The 18,587-nt window shown below is 41.4% G+C and overlaps 1 protein-coding gene across 1 annotated transcript; it reads left to right on the top strand.

The window, feature by feature from the left end:
• The first annotated feature begins 895 nt into the window (after positions 1-895).
• Positions 896-17,932, top strand: LOC124016348 (ras-related protein Rab-5C-like). The gene is made up of 6 exons (XM_046331902.1): positions 896-1,054; positions 13,195-13,559; positions 15,106-15,257; positions 15,422-15,544; positions 15,778-15,871; positions 16,764-17,932. Exons 2-6 carry the CDS (start codon positions 13,394-13,396, stop codon positions 16,886-16,888), a joined length of 660 nt encoding a protein of 219 aa, XP_046187858.1. The 5' UTR covers positions 896-1,054; positions 13,195-13,393; the 3' UTR covers positions 16,889-17,932.
• The last annotated feature ends 655 nt before the right edge of the window (positions 17,933-18,587 follow it).

Genomic DNA, 18,587 nt, shown 5'->3' with positions numbered 1-18,587 from the left:
ATATCACTTTGTTTGTTTGTAACTGACATTAGTTGTAAAATAAAACTATTTAAGATGCAAAGAGAATGTTAACATATATATATATATATGTATGTATTTATTTAAAACAGGGACTCTGAGAAATACAATTACATCTGAAGTGAAAAATGAAATAACTTGAAAGGTTAAACTGAGCAGGTCACAGTAGTGGTACACAATTACATACATATTGTTAGTCAATCACTCAACATCCAACAATATCTCTTTAGATAGACCAATGCCTTTAGATAAACCCGCCCTAAAATACGGGAGCTCCTGCATTTGATGCTAACAACATGCCCAAACACACGTTTGGGCCAATGAGTTTACTTTTATGAACAAAATGTAGATCTGAACTGATGTCAGGTGATGGCAAATATCATGGTCTTTAGCGCCACCAGATGGTTATACAGTTAAAGCAAACTTCTGTGAATATTTTATTAAATACATTTGAAAAACGATGGGACCGAATCTGAGTAGTTGATTGCCAGGGGTGTTTCTTTTGACCAAAAAGATCAACTCTGAAAAAGATCTGATGTTAAAATATCTGATGTGATTGGTTAAAATACAAATGAGTGTACAAAATATCAGGATGTTTTTTTTTATATATATATATATTGAAAAAAAATCTCGGATATGGTTTTTATATTGCGCTGGGGAATGCCACTGCTTGCCACTCCTAAATTCGTCTCGTAAACCCGATCATAAGCCAAATCAGTAGCATTGATACATTGTGGGAGCCAACAAGTCTGTCTACGGAGACGACTCCAAAATAATCAGCCCTGACCAAATTTGTGTTCATTGATTTAGTAGACTACAGCTCCCAGTTTCCCAACGACACAATCAGAGGGAGGCCACACCTTCAGGAAGTGGGAGGATCCCGGAAAAAATGCTCTAAGCAGAAGTGAAGGCCGGGGCCTATGTGTTGAGCAGTCGTAGTGAGCTGTGATAGAGAGAAAAGTCGTCAAAGACGAAATTGTGGAAAGTGAGAGTATACGAAGAAAAGGGAACGCATGTTTGACCTTTGCCTTTAACGGTAAGCTATAAACTATACTATTTTGGTTCAGATTTCCACTGTCAAGTTTTGCTCAAGCAACCAGCCAGTAAACTAACGTTAGCTAGCTACCTAGCCAGAGATACGTCGCTAGCTAACGACTGTCAGATTGATATGTTAAATGATTACTAGTCCAGATAGCTAATGAGGTAACTAGTTAGCAAACAATAAAAAGCTTTGTTCATAATTTGACCAAATAGTTAATTATCTGTAGATGTTTGATTTACCCCGTATTTTATTTGTGATGACATCATAAACTAACCAAGTTAGTTAGCGTCAGCTAGCTTTCGTCAGTGTCGTCCTATTTTGTTTTTACTGGCAGTAACGTTAATTTACAGTAGACATATTTTTGTCGTTGTCTGCTCAGCTAACTAGCTACTCAACTTCAGCTCTTATTGACATATAACAAATTTAAAAAATGATGGCTTTAAAAAGCTAGCTAGTTACTGTAACTTGGTGGGCTAGCTTGCTAAATTACAGAAATGTCGTGTTAGATTTGGTATTTGTATTTCATACCTAGTTAGCCTTAAACTGACAGCTAACTAACTATATAGCGAGTCGATTTTCCTTTTGGTCCAATCAATTTGATCAACCTTTAATATGTTGATTTCAAGCTTTCAACAGAGTATCTTCGCTCATTGCCATTGGTGTCAGCGGTGATGACCGATAGTATGAGGAAGTTTGAAACCCACCAACTTAATAGCTATTTATGGTTTCTGCCTGGTAATGAAAACGAATTACATTCCATCTTGCAAAAACCCACATGTCACCAGGTATTTTACGTTAATTGTTATCTTGCCACTGATGATAATCGTTTACTTGGCTTAGGTCTCAAAGCATATTTTGCATAATTGGAGTTCAAAGTCCATGGCTGTCTCTAATTAGGCTCATCATTTTGAATGCCATCAATGCTGCGTTACAGTTTTGGTCTGTACTTGGTGTGTCAATGGTGGTACAGGTAGGTCTGATGTAGCCCTCATCGTGTGAGTCTGTCTGTGTCATGTTACTTTTGTATGAATCCATGCCTCCTTTTCTTTGGTGGAATGTGGTGTCCCTCATACCTTACTGTGTCTCATCAGTCCTGTACCCTTGTTCACTTCTTCACCTTTACTGCAGGTCATCTATGGCAGGGGGGTGGGCACGGGAGTCCCCCAGAACTCAGTTCGGCTTTCTACTTCTGAGAGTTGTAATAGTAGAATGTACAAGGTGCAACTATGGAATTGGGTAGTGCGTTGTCCGGTTTCCTCGTAATGTCAGTCATTGCATATCTTAGTGCAGAGTTTCCCAAACCCTGGGTCCACGTTTTTGCCTTTGCACTATACAGCTGATTTCAAATGACCAACTTTTCTTGAGATGTACGTTTTTGTTACGTAAGTCATTTGTTAAATGGGGTGAGAAGGAGACTGAAGTGCCACATTAATGTAAGCTCTAGTGTAATTGAGTTTCTATCAGGAGTGAGACACTAAGACTTTGGGCAAGCAGAGTCAACCTCTGTATCATTCAAGACTGTTTCTTTGTGAGAAGCTGTTAAAGTTCACATTTTAGACATGGTTATGTAAATGCAGGCTGAAAAGTGGACTGGGCTTGTGTCTTTTGGGTAAACACCAGGGTAAATCCTCATTGGAAACTCATTGGTGTGTTATGGCTTAATAACAGGACTAGAGAATGGATTTTTAATAACTTGCCTAAGCTGCTGCCATGTTATGGTGTGGACCTTGTCCTTAAGAGAGTGGTGACACATTTTGACACATGCAAACATTATATAAAAGGCAATATTACTAGGTGGCATAAAATGGTTTTGATTTGGTGTTGTATGGCTAGTTAAGAAAGTTTCTCTGATATTTCCAAATATTCATGGCAGAATGGTGAGTAAAATAACACATCTGCGTGAGACCCAACCCTTTTCAATGTTTAATCCCAAGTAAGCCTAATTGGTATGCGTTAGTGTGGTCAGAAAGGTTGTAATGCATTGGAGTCAATGGAGGAATGAATGAATCGTGTGTGTGTGTGTGTAGGAGGAGAAGCATGCCCATTCACAACGGGTCATTCTGATTACTCCTCAAAAGACCGACGATATCCTGTAGGTGAGACTTTTTTGTTCTATTACCCGAGCTGAAGAGTTCTATGTGCAGAGTGAGTTGCTGGTCAGTTTGCTACCAGACTTGTTTGAGACTTACATGATCAGTGTATGGCCCCTATTGATTAAACCACAACCATTTAGGCCTAAACAAATGGGAATTTATTTCTTTAAGTTTGAGTCATTAATCATTAAGTGTGTGTTTCCTTGCAGCCAGATGAGACACCCATTAACCCCACCCTGACCCTTTATCTCTGCAGCCGAGCCCCTGTCTGGGGTTCTTATCTCTCTCACTAGCCCCATGCTCAAACTGAATGGGGTATTTGGGGTTTAGTCTAGTAGGCTTATGCAAAAACAGATGCTTTTTATCTCACTTAGGGTTGCAAAGCTACCGGTAATTTAAAACCGTCACCTGAATCTTTGGTCATTTTTGGTCATAGATTACCTGGTAAGTTTGGTCATTTATACTTTAATTATACATATTAGTATTCATTAAAAAATATATTAAAAAATCTGTGTCCATATTGTCCACGGGATTCTAGTAGATGGACCATATGGTTCAATAGACACTTAAAAAAAAAAAAGGAATTTTCACGTCTTAATCAACAATGGCTTTATTTTCAATTAACTCTGAAGCGGTTGTCTTTTTCCACAACTTGTTGGCTATATTTCCCTTTAACGTGGTAGGCCAAAATTATCAGAGTAGAGTGGAGTAGAATTGTATTGCACAGGCTTTTGCTTGGCTGTCATGTTTCACACACAGAGGGAGCAAGAAAGTGAAGGAAATTGTTTCCCCCTTGCCTGCCCCCATTTGCTAGTGATGTGTATCCTGTTTGCATTCCCAGAGATTTAGGCTGTGTTTAGACAGGCAGCCCAGTTCTGATATTTTCTTCACCCATTGGTCTTTTGACCAATCACATCAGATCTTTTCACATCAGATCATTTTTAGAACTGATCTGATTGGTCAAAATACCAATGAGTGGGAAAAAAATAAAGGAATTTGGACTGCCTGTCTATACTCAGTCTTAGTCACCATTCCTTTCCTCTTCCAATTGACCCATCCCTTAGTCATTAGGCTACAGTTTCTCTTGCATACATATTGAAATTGTCCGCTGTGCTACTCCATTGGGGTGTCTCGCTTTCTCTTCTGTCGCTGGGTTTATCCTCCCTGACTGTTTCCCATGCAGGCCCAACCCTTTTATACTTCAGATGAAAGCCAAGCTAATACCGGGATGCAGACTGGTATGGCTGCTGCTAGCTCCACCCTCCCTCACTTTTACTTCTAATTCCTCTGGTCCCTCCGCCCTTGGAGTTCAGAGAACCTGTTGTCATGTCACCTTATTCCTAGGTAACTGGTTAAATTAATTCTGCCTGCCTGACAGCTTGTTGCACCACTAATTCCATGGCATTGATGACGAATGCACATTGACACGGTCACACGCTGACACATCTGTAGATAATGGCTGTGCCAGGAAATGGGCTAGCTGATGTTTCAACTGGAGTCTAGGAGTGGGAGTCTGTTCGAATTCGAGGTGGACCGATTATGATTTTTCGAAACCGATTTATTAGAGGACCAAAAAAGCCGATACCGATTAATCGGCCAATTTAAAAAAATGTATTTATTTGTAATAATGACTACAACAATACTGAATGAACACTTATTTGAACTTAATATAATACATAAATAAAAATCAATTTCACCTCAAATAAATAATGAAACATGTTCAATTTGGATTAAATAATGCAAAAACAAAATGTTTGAGGTAAAAGTGCAATATGTGCCATGTAAAAAAGCTAACGTTTGAGTTCCTTGTTAAGAACATGAGAACATAGGAAAGTTGGTGGTTCCTTTTAACATGAGACTTCAATATTCCAAGGTAAGAGGTATTAGGTTGTAGTTAATATAGTATTTATAGGACTATTTCTCTCTCTACCATTTGTATTTCATATACCTTTGACTATTGGATGTTCTTATAGGCACCATAGTATTGCCAGTCTAACAGTATAGCTTCCGTCCCTCTTCTCGCCCCTACCTGGGCTCAAACCAGGAACACATCGACAACAGCCACATTCGAAGCAGCGTTACCCATCGCTCCACAAAAGCCGCGGCCCTTGTCTCAGAGCGAGTGACGTTTGAAACACTATTAACGCACACCCAGCTAACTAGCTATCCATTTCACATCGTTTACACCAGCCATTAGGCTGATAGGCTTGAAGTCATAAACAGCGCTGTGCTTGCGAAGTGCTGTTTATGTGCTGTTTGACTGAATGCTTACGAGCCTGCTGCTGGCTACCACCGCTCAGTCAGACTGCTCTATCAAATCATAGACTTAATTATGACATAATAACACACAGAAATACAAGCCTTTGGTCATTAATATGGTTGAATCCGGAAACTATCATTTCGAAAACAAAACGTTTATTATTTCAGTGAAATACGGAACTCTTCTGTATTTTATCTAACGGGTGGCATCCCTAAGTCTAAATATTCTTGTTACATTCCACAACCTTCAATATTATGTCATAATTACGTAAAATTCTGGCAAATTAGTTCGTAATGAGCCAGGCTGCCCAAACTGTTGCATATACCCTGACTCTGCGTGCAATGATCGCAAGAGAAGTGACAATTTCACCTGGTTTATATTGCCTGCTAACCTGGATTTCTTTTAGCTAAATATGCAAGAATACATACTTCTGTGTATTGATTTTAAGAAAGGCATTGGTGTTTATGGTTAGGTACAGTCATCCAACGATTGTGCTTTTTTTTCCTTTTTGCAAATGCACTTTTGTTAAATCATCTCCCAGCGTTGCATCGATTATATGCAACGCAGGACACGCTAGATAAACGAGTAATATCATCAACCATGTGTAGTTAACTAGTGACTATGATTGTTTTTTTATAAGATAAGTTTAATGCTAGCTAGCAACTTACCTTGGCTTCTACTGCATTTGCGTAACAGGCAGTCTCCTTGTGGAGTGCAATGAGAGAGAGGCAGGTGGTTATAGCATTGGACTAGTTGTAAGGCAAGATTGGATCCCCTGAGCTAATGAGGTGAAAATCTGTCGATCTGCCCCCGAACAAGGCAGTTAACCCACCGTTCCTAGGCCGTCATTGAAAATAAGAATGTGTTCTTAACTGACTTGCCTAGTTAAATAAAGATATAAAAATACATTTAACAAATCGGCGCCCAAAAATACCAATTTCCAATTGTTATGAAAACTTGAAATCGGCCCTAATTAATCGGCCATTCCGATAAATCGGTCGACCTCTAGTTTGACTTGTCCTTTGGGAACACAGCTCATAGGCCTATGGTGGTGTGTATTGTTAGCAGTGCTTACAATAGGTCGCCTAGTGGTTAGAGCGTTGGACTAGTAACCGGAAGGTTGCAAGATCAAATCCCCGAGCTGACAAGGTGAAAATAAATCTGTCGATCTGCCCCTGAACAAGGTAGTTAACCCACTGTTCCTAGGCCGTCATTGAAAATAAGAATTTGTTATTAACTGACTTGCCTAGTTAAATAAAGGTCAAATAAATATTCTAATTGAGTGTTTTATTCTACCCAGTCCAGTAGCATCCGTTGCTCTTTCTGATAATCACCCATTTCACCCCTTGCTGATTACCATGAACAGCACTGGCCTCTGAGTTTTACGTAGCCTGATTCCAGATCTGTTTGTGTTTTTGCCTAATCCAATGTCATTGACAAGCCTTTCAGCAATGTTTGGTATGACAATTCCATAACGAGTTGACAAGAGAGCAGAAACTAACCGGCACCCATGCTAAGTTGTACCTGACAGCAGAGCACAGTGGGACTGTGAGCGGTGACTGAATCATACCTTTAGGCTAGTTGTGGTCAATAATGGGGTTGGCTGTGAGGGCTCTGAGGTTAAGAGTAGGGCCGGGACGATACCAGGATATGTCAAAAATGAAAACACGAAGCAGTTCTAACTCTTTGGTCCTTCAAAAACCTGCTGCATTTAAAATATTGTGTGCTATAGCTTGGAAAATAAACGTGACTCTGGGTGACAACATAAAATGTTTGTTTCCAACATTATGGCTATTTTCCTCAAGTTAAATCCACTTTGTTTTGATTCGTTGCCACGATACTAACGAGTATTGCAATAGTGGTAGGGTCCCGGCCCTAGTTAAGAGTAGTGTGGGGAATAGAAGATGGTGTTTATGGCTAACATTTGAAGTACCCACTCTCATATTTAGCCAACTTAAGGCCAGTTGGGTGGACCAGTCGTCGTGTGTGTGTGTAAAATGTTTGGGATGTCAAGTATAAGAGGAAACCCACAAGGTGATGGTAAATAGAAAGTGAAGTTGCTGAGAATTTCCCACTCTCCCACACTCTTTTCCAGACTTACTAACATTCTGACAAAACTGACCATGTTGAATAATCATTTAATCCAAAGTGCTTGCGTGGGTAAACGTGCGTCTGCGTAGCCGGGCGCTAATAGAACTTGGTTCTATTTTAGACTCTTGGTGCACTGCAAGTCCCGCCTCTCCCATCTACCGCCCATCTAAAGTTGATTGCCAACCGCCATGTAAAATCCACAGAAGAAAAATAATTTGACTAAAAACAAACTAGGTTTCCCTTTTTTTATTTGTATAAATAAATCTGTGGATTAATTGTCAGAGTAGAGAACACATCATTTTCTATGACTCCGAATGGGTCAAAGATCCAGCAAAACAAAAAAGGGCCATGTGTATTTCAGGTAAAATAACAACCCACCGTTTATCTTCCAGGACCAATTACCTAGCAACAGCAAGCTAGCTAGCTAAATGTCCATTCATGTTTCATGTGTTTTTACCTGACCCCAAATTAAAATAGTTGGTTTTGGTATTTGAACCTGCATGAAACGCGTCTGGTGGGGATAGACAAAACCAACATGCACACGAGGAGTCGGTTTGTCCATCATGAACGTGGCTTCTTCATTTGCTATATCTGTGCTTGCGTTGTCTTGTATAGAGTTAAAATCTACCCCATGCATGAGAGTGAGAAACTGTTGCATCATGAGGGCAATGCATGCAATATCTGTATGTAGTTAATTGTGTGTGTGTTGCTACCAGTTCTCAGTGGCTGTGTTTTACTAAGTGCTTGGATATCAAGCTAGCAGCAAAGCCCACGGGAGGCTGTATGAATATTTCACTGTCTCGCCCTACCTTTCTCTCTCCATCCCTCTCGCCTACTCTCTCTTTGACCCAGCCTCTCTCCCCTTCATCTCTCTGACCCACTTCAGTGTGTGGAGGTCTCCGGAGCCCATTAAAGATGCCAGCAGAGAGCTGCTTAGAAGCAGGATGCTGCTCTGAGTGACTCTCAGAACAGGAGTGTGTGAGTGTTGGGCCAGCCACTGCAGCCCTCTAGCAATCAGTCAATCATATTACCAAGGATAATTTGTATTTTTAATTTTTTTTTTTTTAACTAGGCAAGTCAGTTAATGACGCTCTACCCTGGCCAAACCCGGACGACGCTGGGCCAATTGTGTGCCGTCCTGTTCACTATACTGTTCAATAACCATATCCTAAACTCTTAGGCCTAAATCCACCGTTTTGGTTTATGATGGTGGATTGAACACGGGCTTTTGATGCTGCTCAGATTTTCAGTTATTTGTCCTCAGTGTTTATATTATATTGAGTTTTAGCATCGGTGTTACTGACACTAATGTACAATATGGCCTCACATATGACTAGCCTCGGTTAAATGTTCTTTCACTCTTATCCTGTTTGTTTCTGAAGCCCTTTATCTCAGGCTGGGAATCACCTCAGCCTCCCTCCCCTCTTCTCCCAGTCCTTGGCTATGGAGCCTTGTCCTGGGGTAGTGAGGCATGCTGACCTCTTCATTTCCATAGTGTGTGTAGTAGACTATCAGGGTTGGAGAGCAGTCACACCTGTTGTTTTGCCTTAGAATGGTAGACATACTGGTAAGGGTAAATGCGTTGTGTGAAAAAGTGCCTCAAAACGAACAAGGAACTGCAGCGACGCGTCTTTCACACTGAGATGCAGTTCCGTAGACCGCTGCGCCACTCGGGAGCTTAATTATAAGAAATAGCAGGATGTTTCTACGTTCTTCTCAGAAACACAAGGACATTGGGCTTAGTTCCACAGTCTTGGTCTATGTTGGCTTTGTTACAACTTCCTCTCGTTTGCACCTCGGCTTCATCATATCAGCACGTACATGTTGACCCAATGAACATGCAGCGGTTTCTCTCCACACTCACTGTGGTGCGTCTAGGAATCCCTCGGATGGTGTGTATGTGGCAGTAGTCTAGGCCTTTGTTGTGCTACCTTGCTGTACTGTCTGCTCTGTGCTGGGCTGACCCTCTCAGGCCAGTGTGTGGTACCAACACAGTGTGATCTTCTGTCACATGCAGACGATTAGGGCCTTGCCTGGCCTGGGAAAGACTGAGCGCCAAAAGCAACACTACTCTGGCTGTCCTACCCCTCTCTCGCTTCTTAACCAGGACCCTATAAAATCGATGTTGAGGACGGAATCACGGAATCCAGAAAATAAAACAGAATTCAACAATATTCCCAAAAATGTATTGGAATTTATTAGAAAATTTTTTATTAATTTGCCCAAGTTAATCATAAGACATGAACGAAATGCATCGGTGATTTAGTATTTTCCTGCAACTTTCTGAAACTGTGTGTGTCCACTTTGTATGGCCGTGTAGCGAAGATGCTAATGAGAAGTCTGCTGGTAGAGATGGCTTCCCCAAAAACATTGTCAATGAAATGTTATCTACAAAGTAGCCAATGCCTACATGGGAGAATGATTTCATGATTATTTTATCAATCAAGTGCAGAGTATACAAAACAAATGGCCAATCACATGAGCACTACAGAAACGTTGCTAACCAAACAAGTCTCTTGCTGGTGCACACTTGCATTTAAAAAATGTTGATGTCTTTAAGCATTGTTGTGCAATTTAAAACGTCCAATTTTTGTTACATTTTTTTAATAGTAATAAAAAGAGACTGCAAAACGGAAACCGGTTTAAAAATATTTTTATATATAGTTTTTAAATTAAAAATGAAGAAAACGAGAATTGTGTGGGAAAATCAACTGAATATGCCATGGGACCCTCATTGATTTAGTTTTGAGTCACTCAGATGGTGTAAGAACACGACATAAGCGATGGCAAAATGTGTAGAACTGTAGAAAATATGCTTTAAAATTGCTATTTACTATCACCCCCATGACTGTGTAGACTTCCAGAACTGTACACTCCCCAGATATTACTCTCCCCCTCTAGTCAAGTGTGTTCTTTAGACCTATTTTGTGACGTTATTGTGATGTTTCACACTTAATTATGGATTTTAGCATTGTAGGCTAACCTAGGCTGGTTGTCCTAACAGTTAATGGTTTAGTGTAACAGGCCAACTGTCTGTCTGTGCTACTCTGTCCTTCTGCAATGTTCACTTCCTGCTTTGATATTCATTCCATGTCCTGTCCCTTCCACCAAGCAGAAGCTGACTGACCGTGTAAAGTAGCACTATGGAAGATGTGTTTTTAAGTTTTTCTTACTGTAGTCTTATTCCACAGTCAATGTAAAGAACAACACTTGGACTCTGAGTACACTGGCCCAACCATAAGATGACAATCTGCACATCATCCTGTGACTAACGTGGACCTATCGACGTTAAGATGGATGTGTGCAGGCCCAAGTTGGATTGTACACAGAAACAGGAGTCCTTGGGGCAAGCAGCTCACAGACTATCAGTTCCTGTTCTTTTTTTACTGTGTTCCTCAGCTCTGTGGTCTCTGAGAACACACACACACACACAGAGGTTGCATTGGGTTGGATGTGAACACGGTTGAACTCTGCTTTAGGCTAATGTTTCTAGACAGAGGTCTGGGGGGTGGGGGCGTGTGTCCCCCCCCCCCCCCCCGATTTGGCGGTCAAGCATCATGATTGTGAATGTTGATGGTTAATTGTGGTCGTACTCATCATGACCCAATCTGCATATCTGAATGTTGCATTAGACAGGACCACAGGGCATTTCCTTCACTGCTGTGTTTTACTATTGAGTCTAAAGTAAATATAATTGCGAGAATAGGACAGGGCTTTTCTCCCTGTCCAGCCCCATTCAAACAGCCGTCCAGACCACAATGTGGGTTTCCAGTAGGTCAATCAGAAAAGAACCTTCATTTAAACATTTGGACTGTTTTCTTGTCAAACCATGGCGTTCAGAAGCACTGAGATGTTCACCAATAGTGTTTATCAGAACATTATTGATTTACAACACCTGAACTGGAGCAATTAGTCTGCTAGACATTCATTTGAGGCATTTCTGGGATTTAATGAGTAAGTGATGCACATAGGGTCCATTTTTAAAGGTTTGTTTGAACCTGAATCATAAGCCTAGTCAAAGGTTAAGATACAAAGGACTCACAACACTGGAACATGAAAGTAGATTGGTTTATACCAGACACTTACGGGAGTAGCTAACTTGGAAAGATTTGTTTCATTTATTTTGAAACCATTTATTTAACCTTTTTATTTAACTAGGCAAGTCAAATGATTATTTACAATGACTGCCTACCCCGGCCAAACCCTAACGACGCTGGGCCAATTGTGCGCCGACCTATGGGACTCCCAATTACGGCCGGTTGTGATACAGCCTGGTATTTGAAAATGTCTTGAATCAATAAATATTCAACCCTTTTGTTATGGCAAACCTAAAATAAGTTCTGGAGTAAACGTTTGTTTAACAAGTCACAAGTTGCATGGATTCACTCTGGGTGCAATAATAGTGTTTAACATGATTTTTGAATGACTACCTCATCTCTGTACCACACACACACAATTATCTGTAAGGTCCCTTTCCAATACTTTGCAAAGAAGGGAACCTATTGGTAGATGGGTAAAAAAGAAGAAAGTAATTGACAATCCCTTTGAGCATGGTGAAGTTATTAATTACACTTTGAATGGTGTATCAATACACCCAGTCACTAGTAAAATACAGGCGACCTTCCTAACTCAGTTGCCGGAGAGGAAGGAAACCACTCTGGGATTTCACCATGAGGCCAATGGTAACTCTAAAACAGTTACAGAGTTTAATGGCTGTGATGGGAGACAACTGAAGATGGCTCAACAACATTGTAGTTACTCCACAATACTAACGTAATTGACAGAGCGAATAGACTGAAGCCTGTACAGAGTAAAAAATATTCCAAATCGTACATCCTGTTTGCAACAAGACACTAAAGTAACACTGCAAAAAATGTGGCAAAGCATTTACTTTTTATTCTGAATACAAAATGTTATGTTTGGGGCAAATCCAATACAAGACAGAGTACCACACCTCATATTTTCAAGCATAGTGGAGGCTACATCATGTTATGGGTATGCTTGTAATTGTTAAGATCCAGTTCTTTCAGGATAAAAAATAAACAAAATGGAGCTAAGCACAGGCAAAATCCTAGACGAAAACCTGGTTGTCTGCTGACCCTAGGAGAGAAATTCATCTTTCAGCAGGACAATAATCTAAAACTCAAGTCCAAATCTACACTGGAGTTGCTTACCAAGGAGACAGTGAATGTTCTTGAGTGGCAGAGTTAGTTTTGACTTAAATCTACTTGAAAATGTATGGCAAGACACTTTAAAAATGGCTGTCTTGCAATGATCAACAACCAATTTGACAGAGCTTGAAGAATTTTGAAAAAGAATAATGGGCAAATGTTGCACAAACAGGTGTGGAAAACTGTGTAAGACTCACTGCTTTAATCACTGCCAAAGGTGCTTCTACACAGTATTGACTCAGTGGTGTGGATACTTATGTAAATGAGATTTCATTATTTAATTTTCAATAAATTAGCAACATTTCTAAGCATGTTTTCATTTTGTCATTATGGGGTATTGTGTGTAGATGGTTGAAAACAAACTATTTAATCCATGTTGAATTCAGGCTGTAGTACAACAAAAAATGGGTATAAATACTTTCTGAAGGCACTCTAGTTTACTAAAGTTTTCCTAAAGTTTTCCTGTCACACTGGCTGCCCACTAGTGATATTATTACTCAGTCGGGTTCTTTCTTCCAGCTCCCACAGGTGAAGTCCCCTCTTCCTCCGGCCCCCTCACTGCCTGGCCAAGACTCGCCTGACCCAGCTTAGCCCACCCTCACCTGGCCCTGTCTCGGCTCCAGTCCCTGCTCAGCTTCAGAGCCCCAGTCCTCCGCCCAAGGCAGCCTCATCCTCCACCAAGAGCCTCTTACCCCGGTGAAGCTCTCTGCTCGGCAGCATGGCAGGTCGAGGAGGACCAGCACGGACCAACGGCGCGGCGGCCAGCAACAAGATCTGCCAGTTCAAGCTGGTGCTGCTGGGAGAGTCAGCGGTGGGCAAGTCCAGCTTGGTGCTGCGCTTCGTCAAGGGCCAGTTCCACGAGTACCAGGAGAGCACCATCGGAGGTGAGTAGGCACACCGTTGGCTTTGGGATTGTCATTCTTCTGACTGTGTCTTAGTCATGCTTAGTGTTTTGTGTTGCTTTACAGCTATCCTTGTGTTGAGTCAGTATCATGTTATAAAGATCAAATGGAATGTGTAGTGGACTGAAGGGAGACCACTTTGAAAGCCTTGGTAACCGGGGCTGTGTTCCTGCTCGCTAGCAGCCCTTACCCTGGCTGTTGTCAAGGCCAGGTCAGGAGTAGACCTTGAGCTACAGAACCAGATCTTTCTTGGCAGCTGATCACCTGACTCTTGCATGAGCAGCCAAGCCTCTGACTGACACTTTTAAATAGGCCACAAGGAGTGGAAGGTCCTTTCTCCCGGCCACAGAAAGCCTTATAGAGAATGTTCAAACCAAAACTGAAAATAGGTAAGTGTGAGAAAGAGGTACTTGTCATCTGCCTAATAAGGTATGTATTGACTTGCTAGTCGGAGTGGAGAAGGGGGTCTCTCCCTGTGGGCTCTTAAAACAGGAAGGAAGTCGGTCAACAATGGGATTTCCTGTCCTGGAACTGCTCTGTCTACCCATCTGGAAGCCAATACTTGATGGCTCAAGTTTCTGGTTTTAACATTCAAAGAATTCCACTGCAAAAGTTGGATAATGACTCATGAGTAACTATTTATTTTCAGATTCACCTAGAGTTTCAAACCTACACACGGGTGTTGGGAATTTCCATGATGTTTTAGTGGTTTACTAGCTAGATTGCTTTCTTCATGATTTATGCATTACCCTTCCTATAAATTAATAAATAAATTAGAGTCGCATCATGAAGCCACAGCAGGGTGAGGCTGGAGAGGCAGGATGCTTTGTGCTTACACTAGCCAAAGCCTTAGGACGAGTCAGCATTTTAAAAACATTTTAAAACCTGTTGTCAGCTGTCTGGTCAAAGGTCACCGAGCTTTTAGTATGGAGCAGGCTTCCTCTATGAGTGCTGCTGTACATTTCCCTCAGCCATGTGACACAACGGGCTGAATTAGCATTCTCTTTGTGTTCCATGGATTAGCCAATAGACCGCCACATGTTTTGTTCTCTTCGTCACACTTTTTGTTTTTACTCTCACTACATTTCTCGCAGTAACCTTTTACCCGGTGCTTAGTGCTCTGCGATTCGATCTTGTTTATTTACATAATTGTCCCTTCCTCCTCTGTCTAACGTTGGAAGGCTCCCAATTCTCCTCAGCGCTGGCTTTGTAGCTTCACGAGTTCTCATTAAGCCACCGTTCACGTTTCCTCTTAACTGTCTCGTGGCCTTGGCTGTTGGGGGTTATGTTTGCCTTGTGCTAGTTTAACTCGGCCCTGTAAAATAGTGTCCTAGGGGTATAGTTGTCCCTATTTAAGGAAGAAAATAGAATACCTGTCCTGTGCAGATACGGAGTATTACTCCACTGTGAGGAAATGCTCAGGCAAAGACAAATGTACACTTATCTTCTATGTGTAGGGCATTTTCAGACTTCAAAATAAAAATAGACCCTGAAACTAAGTCTATGATTTGTCTCTACACCCATCCAGCTGCCTTCCTCACACAGACTGTCTGCTTGGATGACACAACAGTTAAGTTTGAGATCTGGGACACTGCAGGGCAGGAACGGTATCACAGCCTGGCCCCTATGTACTACAGAGGAGCGCAGGCTGCCATCGTGGTCTATGACATCACCAACACAGTGAGTGACCTCTCTCGTAACTCACACTTCTGTAGATGTATAAATAGAGCTCTTGTGTGAAAAAGAAACATCCATTGTGTAATCTGCCTTTGTCATGTATTGCATCAAATCACAAATGTTTTTATGATGTTAAGAATGTTTTTTTGTTTTTTTTTCCTGTGCAGGATACATTCACACGTGCAAAGAACTGGGTGAAGGAGCTCCAACGACAAGCCAGCCCTAATATCGTTATTGCACTGGCAGGGAACAAAGCTGACCTGGCCAACAAAAGAGCTGTGGACTTCCAGGTACTGAGGAACTCCTAACAATTAGATGCTGCTCGTCCCACTGGACTATTAGTGGAACATGTCAATGATAAGTTTGTTTAAACAGGAGAATGTATTAGAAATGTCATTTTTATCATTTCTGTTGATTTTCAAGAATGCTCACGAACTCTCAAAGCGTATGGGTTATTACTGATTGTATCGACATGTTTGTGATGGAGCTCTAAAGATCTCTGTCCTCCCTTTGTTTTGTGTAGGAAGCACAAGCGTACGCAGATGACAACAGTTTGCTCTTCATGGAGACTTCAGCCAAGACGGCCATGAACGTCAATGAGATATTTATGGCCATAGGTACGTGTATCACAATATTATATGTGCATTTATAAAACTGGGTGATTCAAGCACTGAATTCTGATTGGCTGACAGCTGTGGTATATCAGACCGTATACCACAGGTATGGCGAAACATTTTATTTTTACTGCTCTGATTACATTGGTAACAGTTTATAATAGCAATAAGGCGCCTTAGGGGTTTGTGGTATATGGCCAATATACCACAGCGGAGCGCTGTATCCAGGCACTTCGTGATGCAATGTGCCTAAGAAAAGCACTTAGCTGTGGTATATTGGCCATATACCACAACCCCTGGTGCCTTATTGCTTAATTAGAAACACTTTCCTAATTTTTAGTTGCACCCATCCTTTTGCCCTCAGAACAGCCTCAATTCATTGGGGGCATTGACTCTACAAGGTGTCGAACGCATTTCACAGGGATGCTGGTCCATGTTGACTCCAATGCTTTCCACAGTTGTCAAGTTGGCTGGATGTCCTTTGGGTGGTGGACCATTGTTGATACACACGGGAAACTGTTGAGCATGAAAAACTCAGCAGCGTTGCAGTTCTTTACACAAACCGGTGCGCCTGGCACATACTACCATACTCCGTTCAAAGGAACTTAAATCTTTTGTCTTACCCATTCACCCTCTGAATGGCACACACACAATCCATCCTAAAGATCCTTCTTTAACCAATCTCTCCTTCATCTACACTGATTTGAAGAGGATTTAACAATTGACATCAATAAGGGATCCGAGCTTTCACCTGGTCAGTCTGTCATGGAAAGAGCAGGTGTTCAAAAATGTTTTGTATACTCGGTGTACATTTCTTCCCAGAACAAATGAAATATGTAGAAACCATAAAGGCTTCCTACTCACTGTTTTTTTTCTTTCTGTCCTTCTCCTGTAGCCAAGAAGCTTCCTAAGAACGAGCCAGCGGGTGGAGCCGGAGGCCGGGCCGGTGGTCGGGCAGGAGTGGACCTGCAGGAAGCCGCCCCACAGGCTGGTGGAAGCAAGTGCTGTGGTGGGAACTAACCAACTGGACCGACACACCAACCAACCTGCAGTATCAACCAACTGATTAGACCAGCTGACAAACACATCCCACGGTCAAACCAACTGACAGTCTGACCAACCACCATGCACCGATCAACTGATAAGCAAACCAGCTCACAGGCCAATCAGCTGTCAACACACAACTCCAAGGTTCCAATGATCAGACAAATGACACAATTATGACCAACATGACGACCTACAACTGTTTTAACTTACCCGCGGACATGACATAACCCATTTTCTCCAACCAACCAAACGATGGACATCTGACATCACCCAGGCAAAAAACAACAACCCACTTAGGGAGGGGGGAAAAAAGATCAATCCTTATCAATCGCACTTAACAGAGCACTGTTCTTTTTTTGTTTCACTGTATTTCTGTAAGAAGAAAATCAAACGCAACTGGGAGGAATAATGAACAGGCTCTTTGGCCCTCTCCTTTCTCTCTCGCTCTCATCATCTTTCTTTACCATAATGCTACAGTATTTCAACGTATGTCTTCTGTCACTTCTAACCCTATTTTAGTTTGGGGGTGGGTGAATGTAGCAATTCTCATGATTTCATTTTTCCTTGTTCCCGATCGTCACCCTTGGGCAAGAGAAGGGAGAGGTGTTCAACCCCAAAAAAAGGAGTTAGGAGAACAGTTGTTTCCTTCCAGATATAGCAGTTGTGTAGATGAACTGAACTATTACGTTGTTATTATTATTGTTGACTTATTTTTGGCACACATTAAACAGTATGATTTCAAAGACTAGACCGCCTAAGGTTTTCCAATCATTAATCTATGATATCCAACCATGTGCATTAACATCAGTCACCAATAAGTCATTTTTTAGCATTAATATAATGTTTTTGAATCATTCATATACAATGACGAATAGGATAAAGCAAGATTTGTTTTCCTGACCAAAATCACAATTGTGTATTGAAAACATGTTGCTATTATTTGTATAATTATTTTCTTCAAACATGTAACCAATCAGTAGTTACTGTCAATACAATACCTTCCCAATCTCAACATGATGCTTTGTCATCCTCAATTATTTTTGTCACGTGAAGATGTATTTTTTTAATTTTGTGTACAACTCTTTAGTTTTCCGAAGAGTCTCTGGTATTGGATGCACTGCTTCTTTCACCTCTTGTGATTTCAGACGTTCTCTTCAGTTTCTTTCACTTTTGATTTTTTTTACTTTTTCCTATCGGGCGGGATTCCTCTGATCAGTCCGCGTCTGTTATAACATCAACGACTAGCACAACTGTACCTGCAGCTGTCACTGCTGTGAGATGGGGGCCAGGGGGGAAAACAAAGCAAAACAACAAATTGTCATTTTACCAATAAATAAGGGGGAAGGTATCTCATTGTCTGCCTGTCTTCTCATTTGTTGTATGACAATGGGTATTTGAGTAGATTGTTTTCACTGTTTGTTTTCACTGTTAGATTTCACCTAACAGCTATTCGTATCTCTACCAACATGTTGAGCGTATAGTAGTTTCCAGTCATTCCAACCTTTTGTTCTCTAATTCTCGATCTTGCTTAAGATCTGCTCAATAGATCAGGATCTGCTCAAAAGAAGCCAGCTGAGCTCAATGAGTCTAACACTGGTCTGACTGAATTCCTCACATTCCTCCCCCCCCATCCAATCCCAGTGGATTTAGTTGGCCAAAACCCCTTTGCTCT

This window comes from Oncorhynchus gorbuscha, linkage group LG26 (genome assembly GCF_021184085.1).
Source record: "Oncorhynchus gorbuscha isolate QuinsamMale2020 ecotype Even-year linkage group LG26, OgorEven_v1.0, whole genome shotgun sequence".
NCBI lineage: Eukaryota > Metazoa > Chordata > Actinopteri > Salmoniformes > Salmonidae > Oncorhynchus > Oncorhynchus gorbuscha.
Note: the sequence above shows the minus strand (reverse complement) of the source record. Positions and strands in the feature narration are given on the sequence as shown.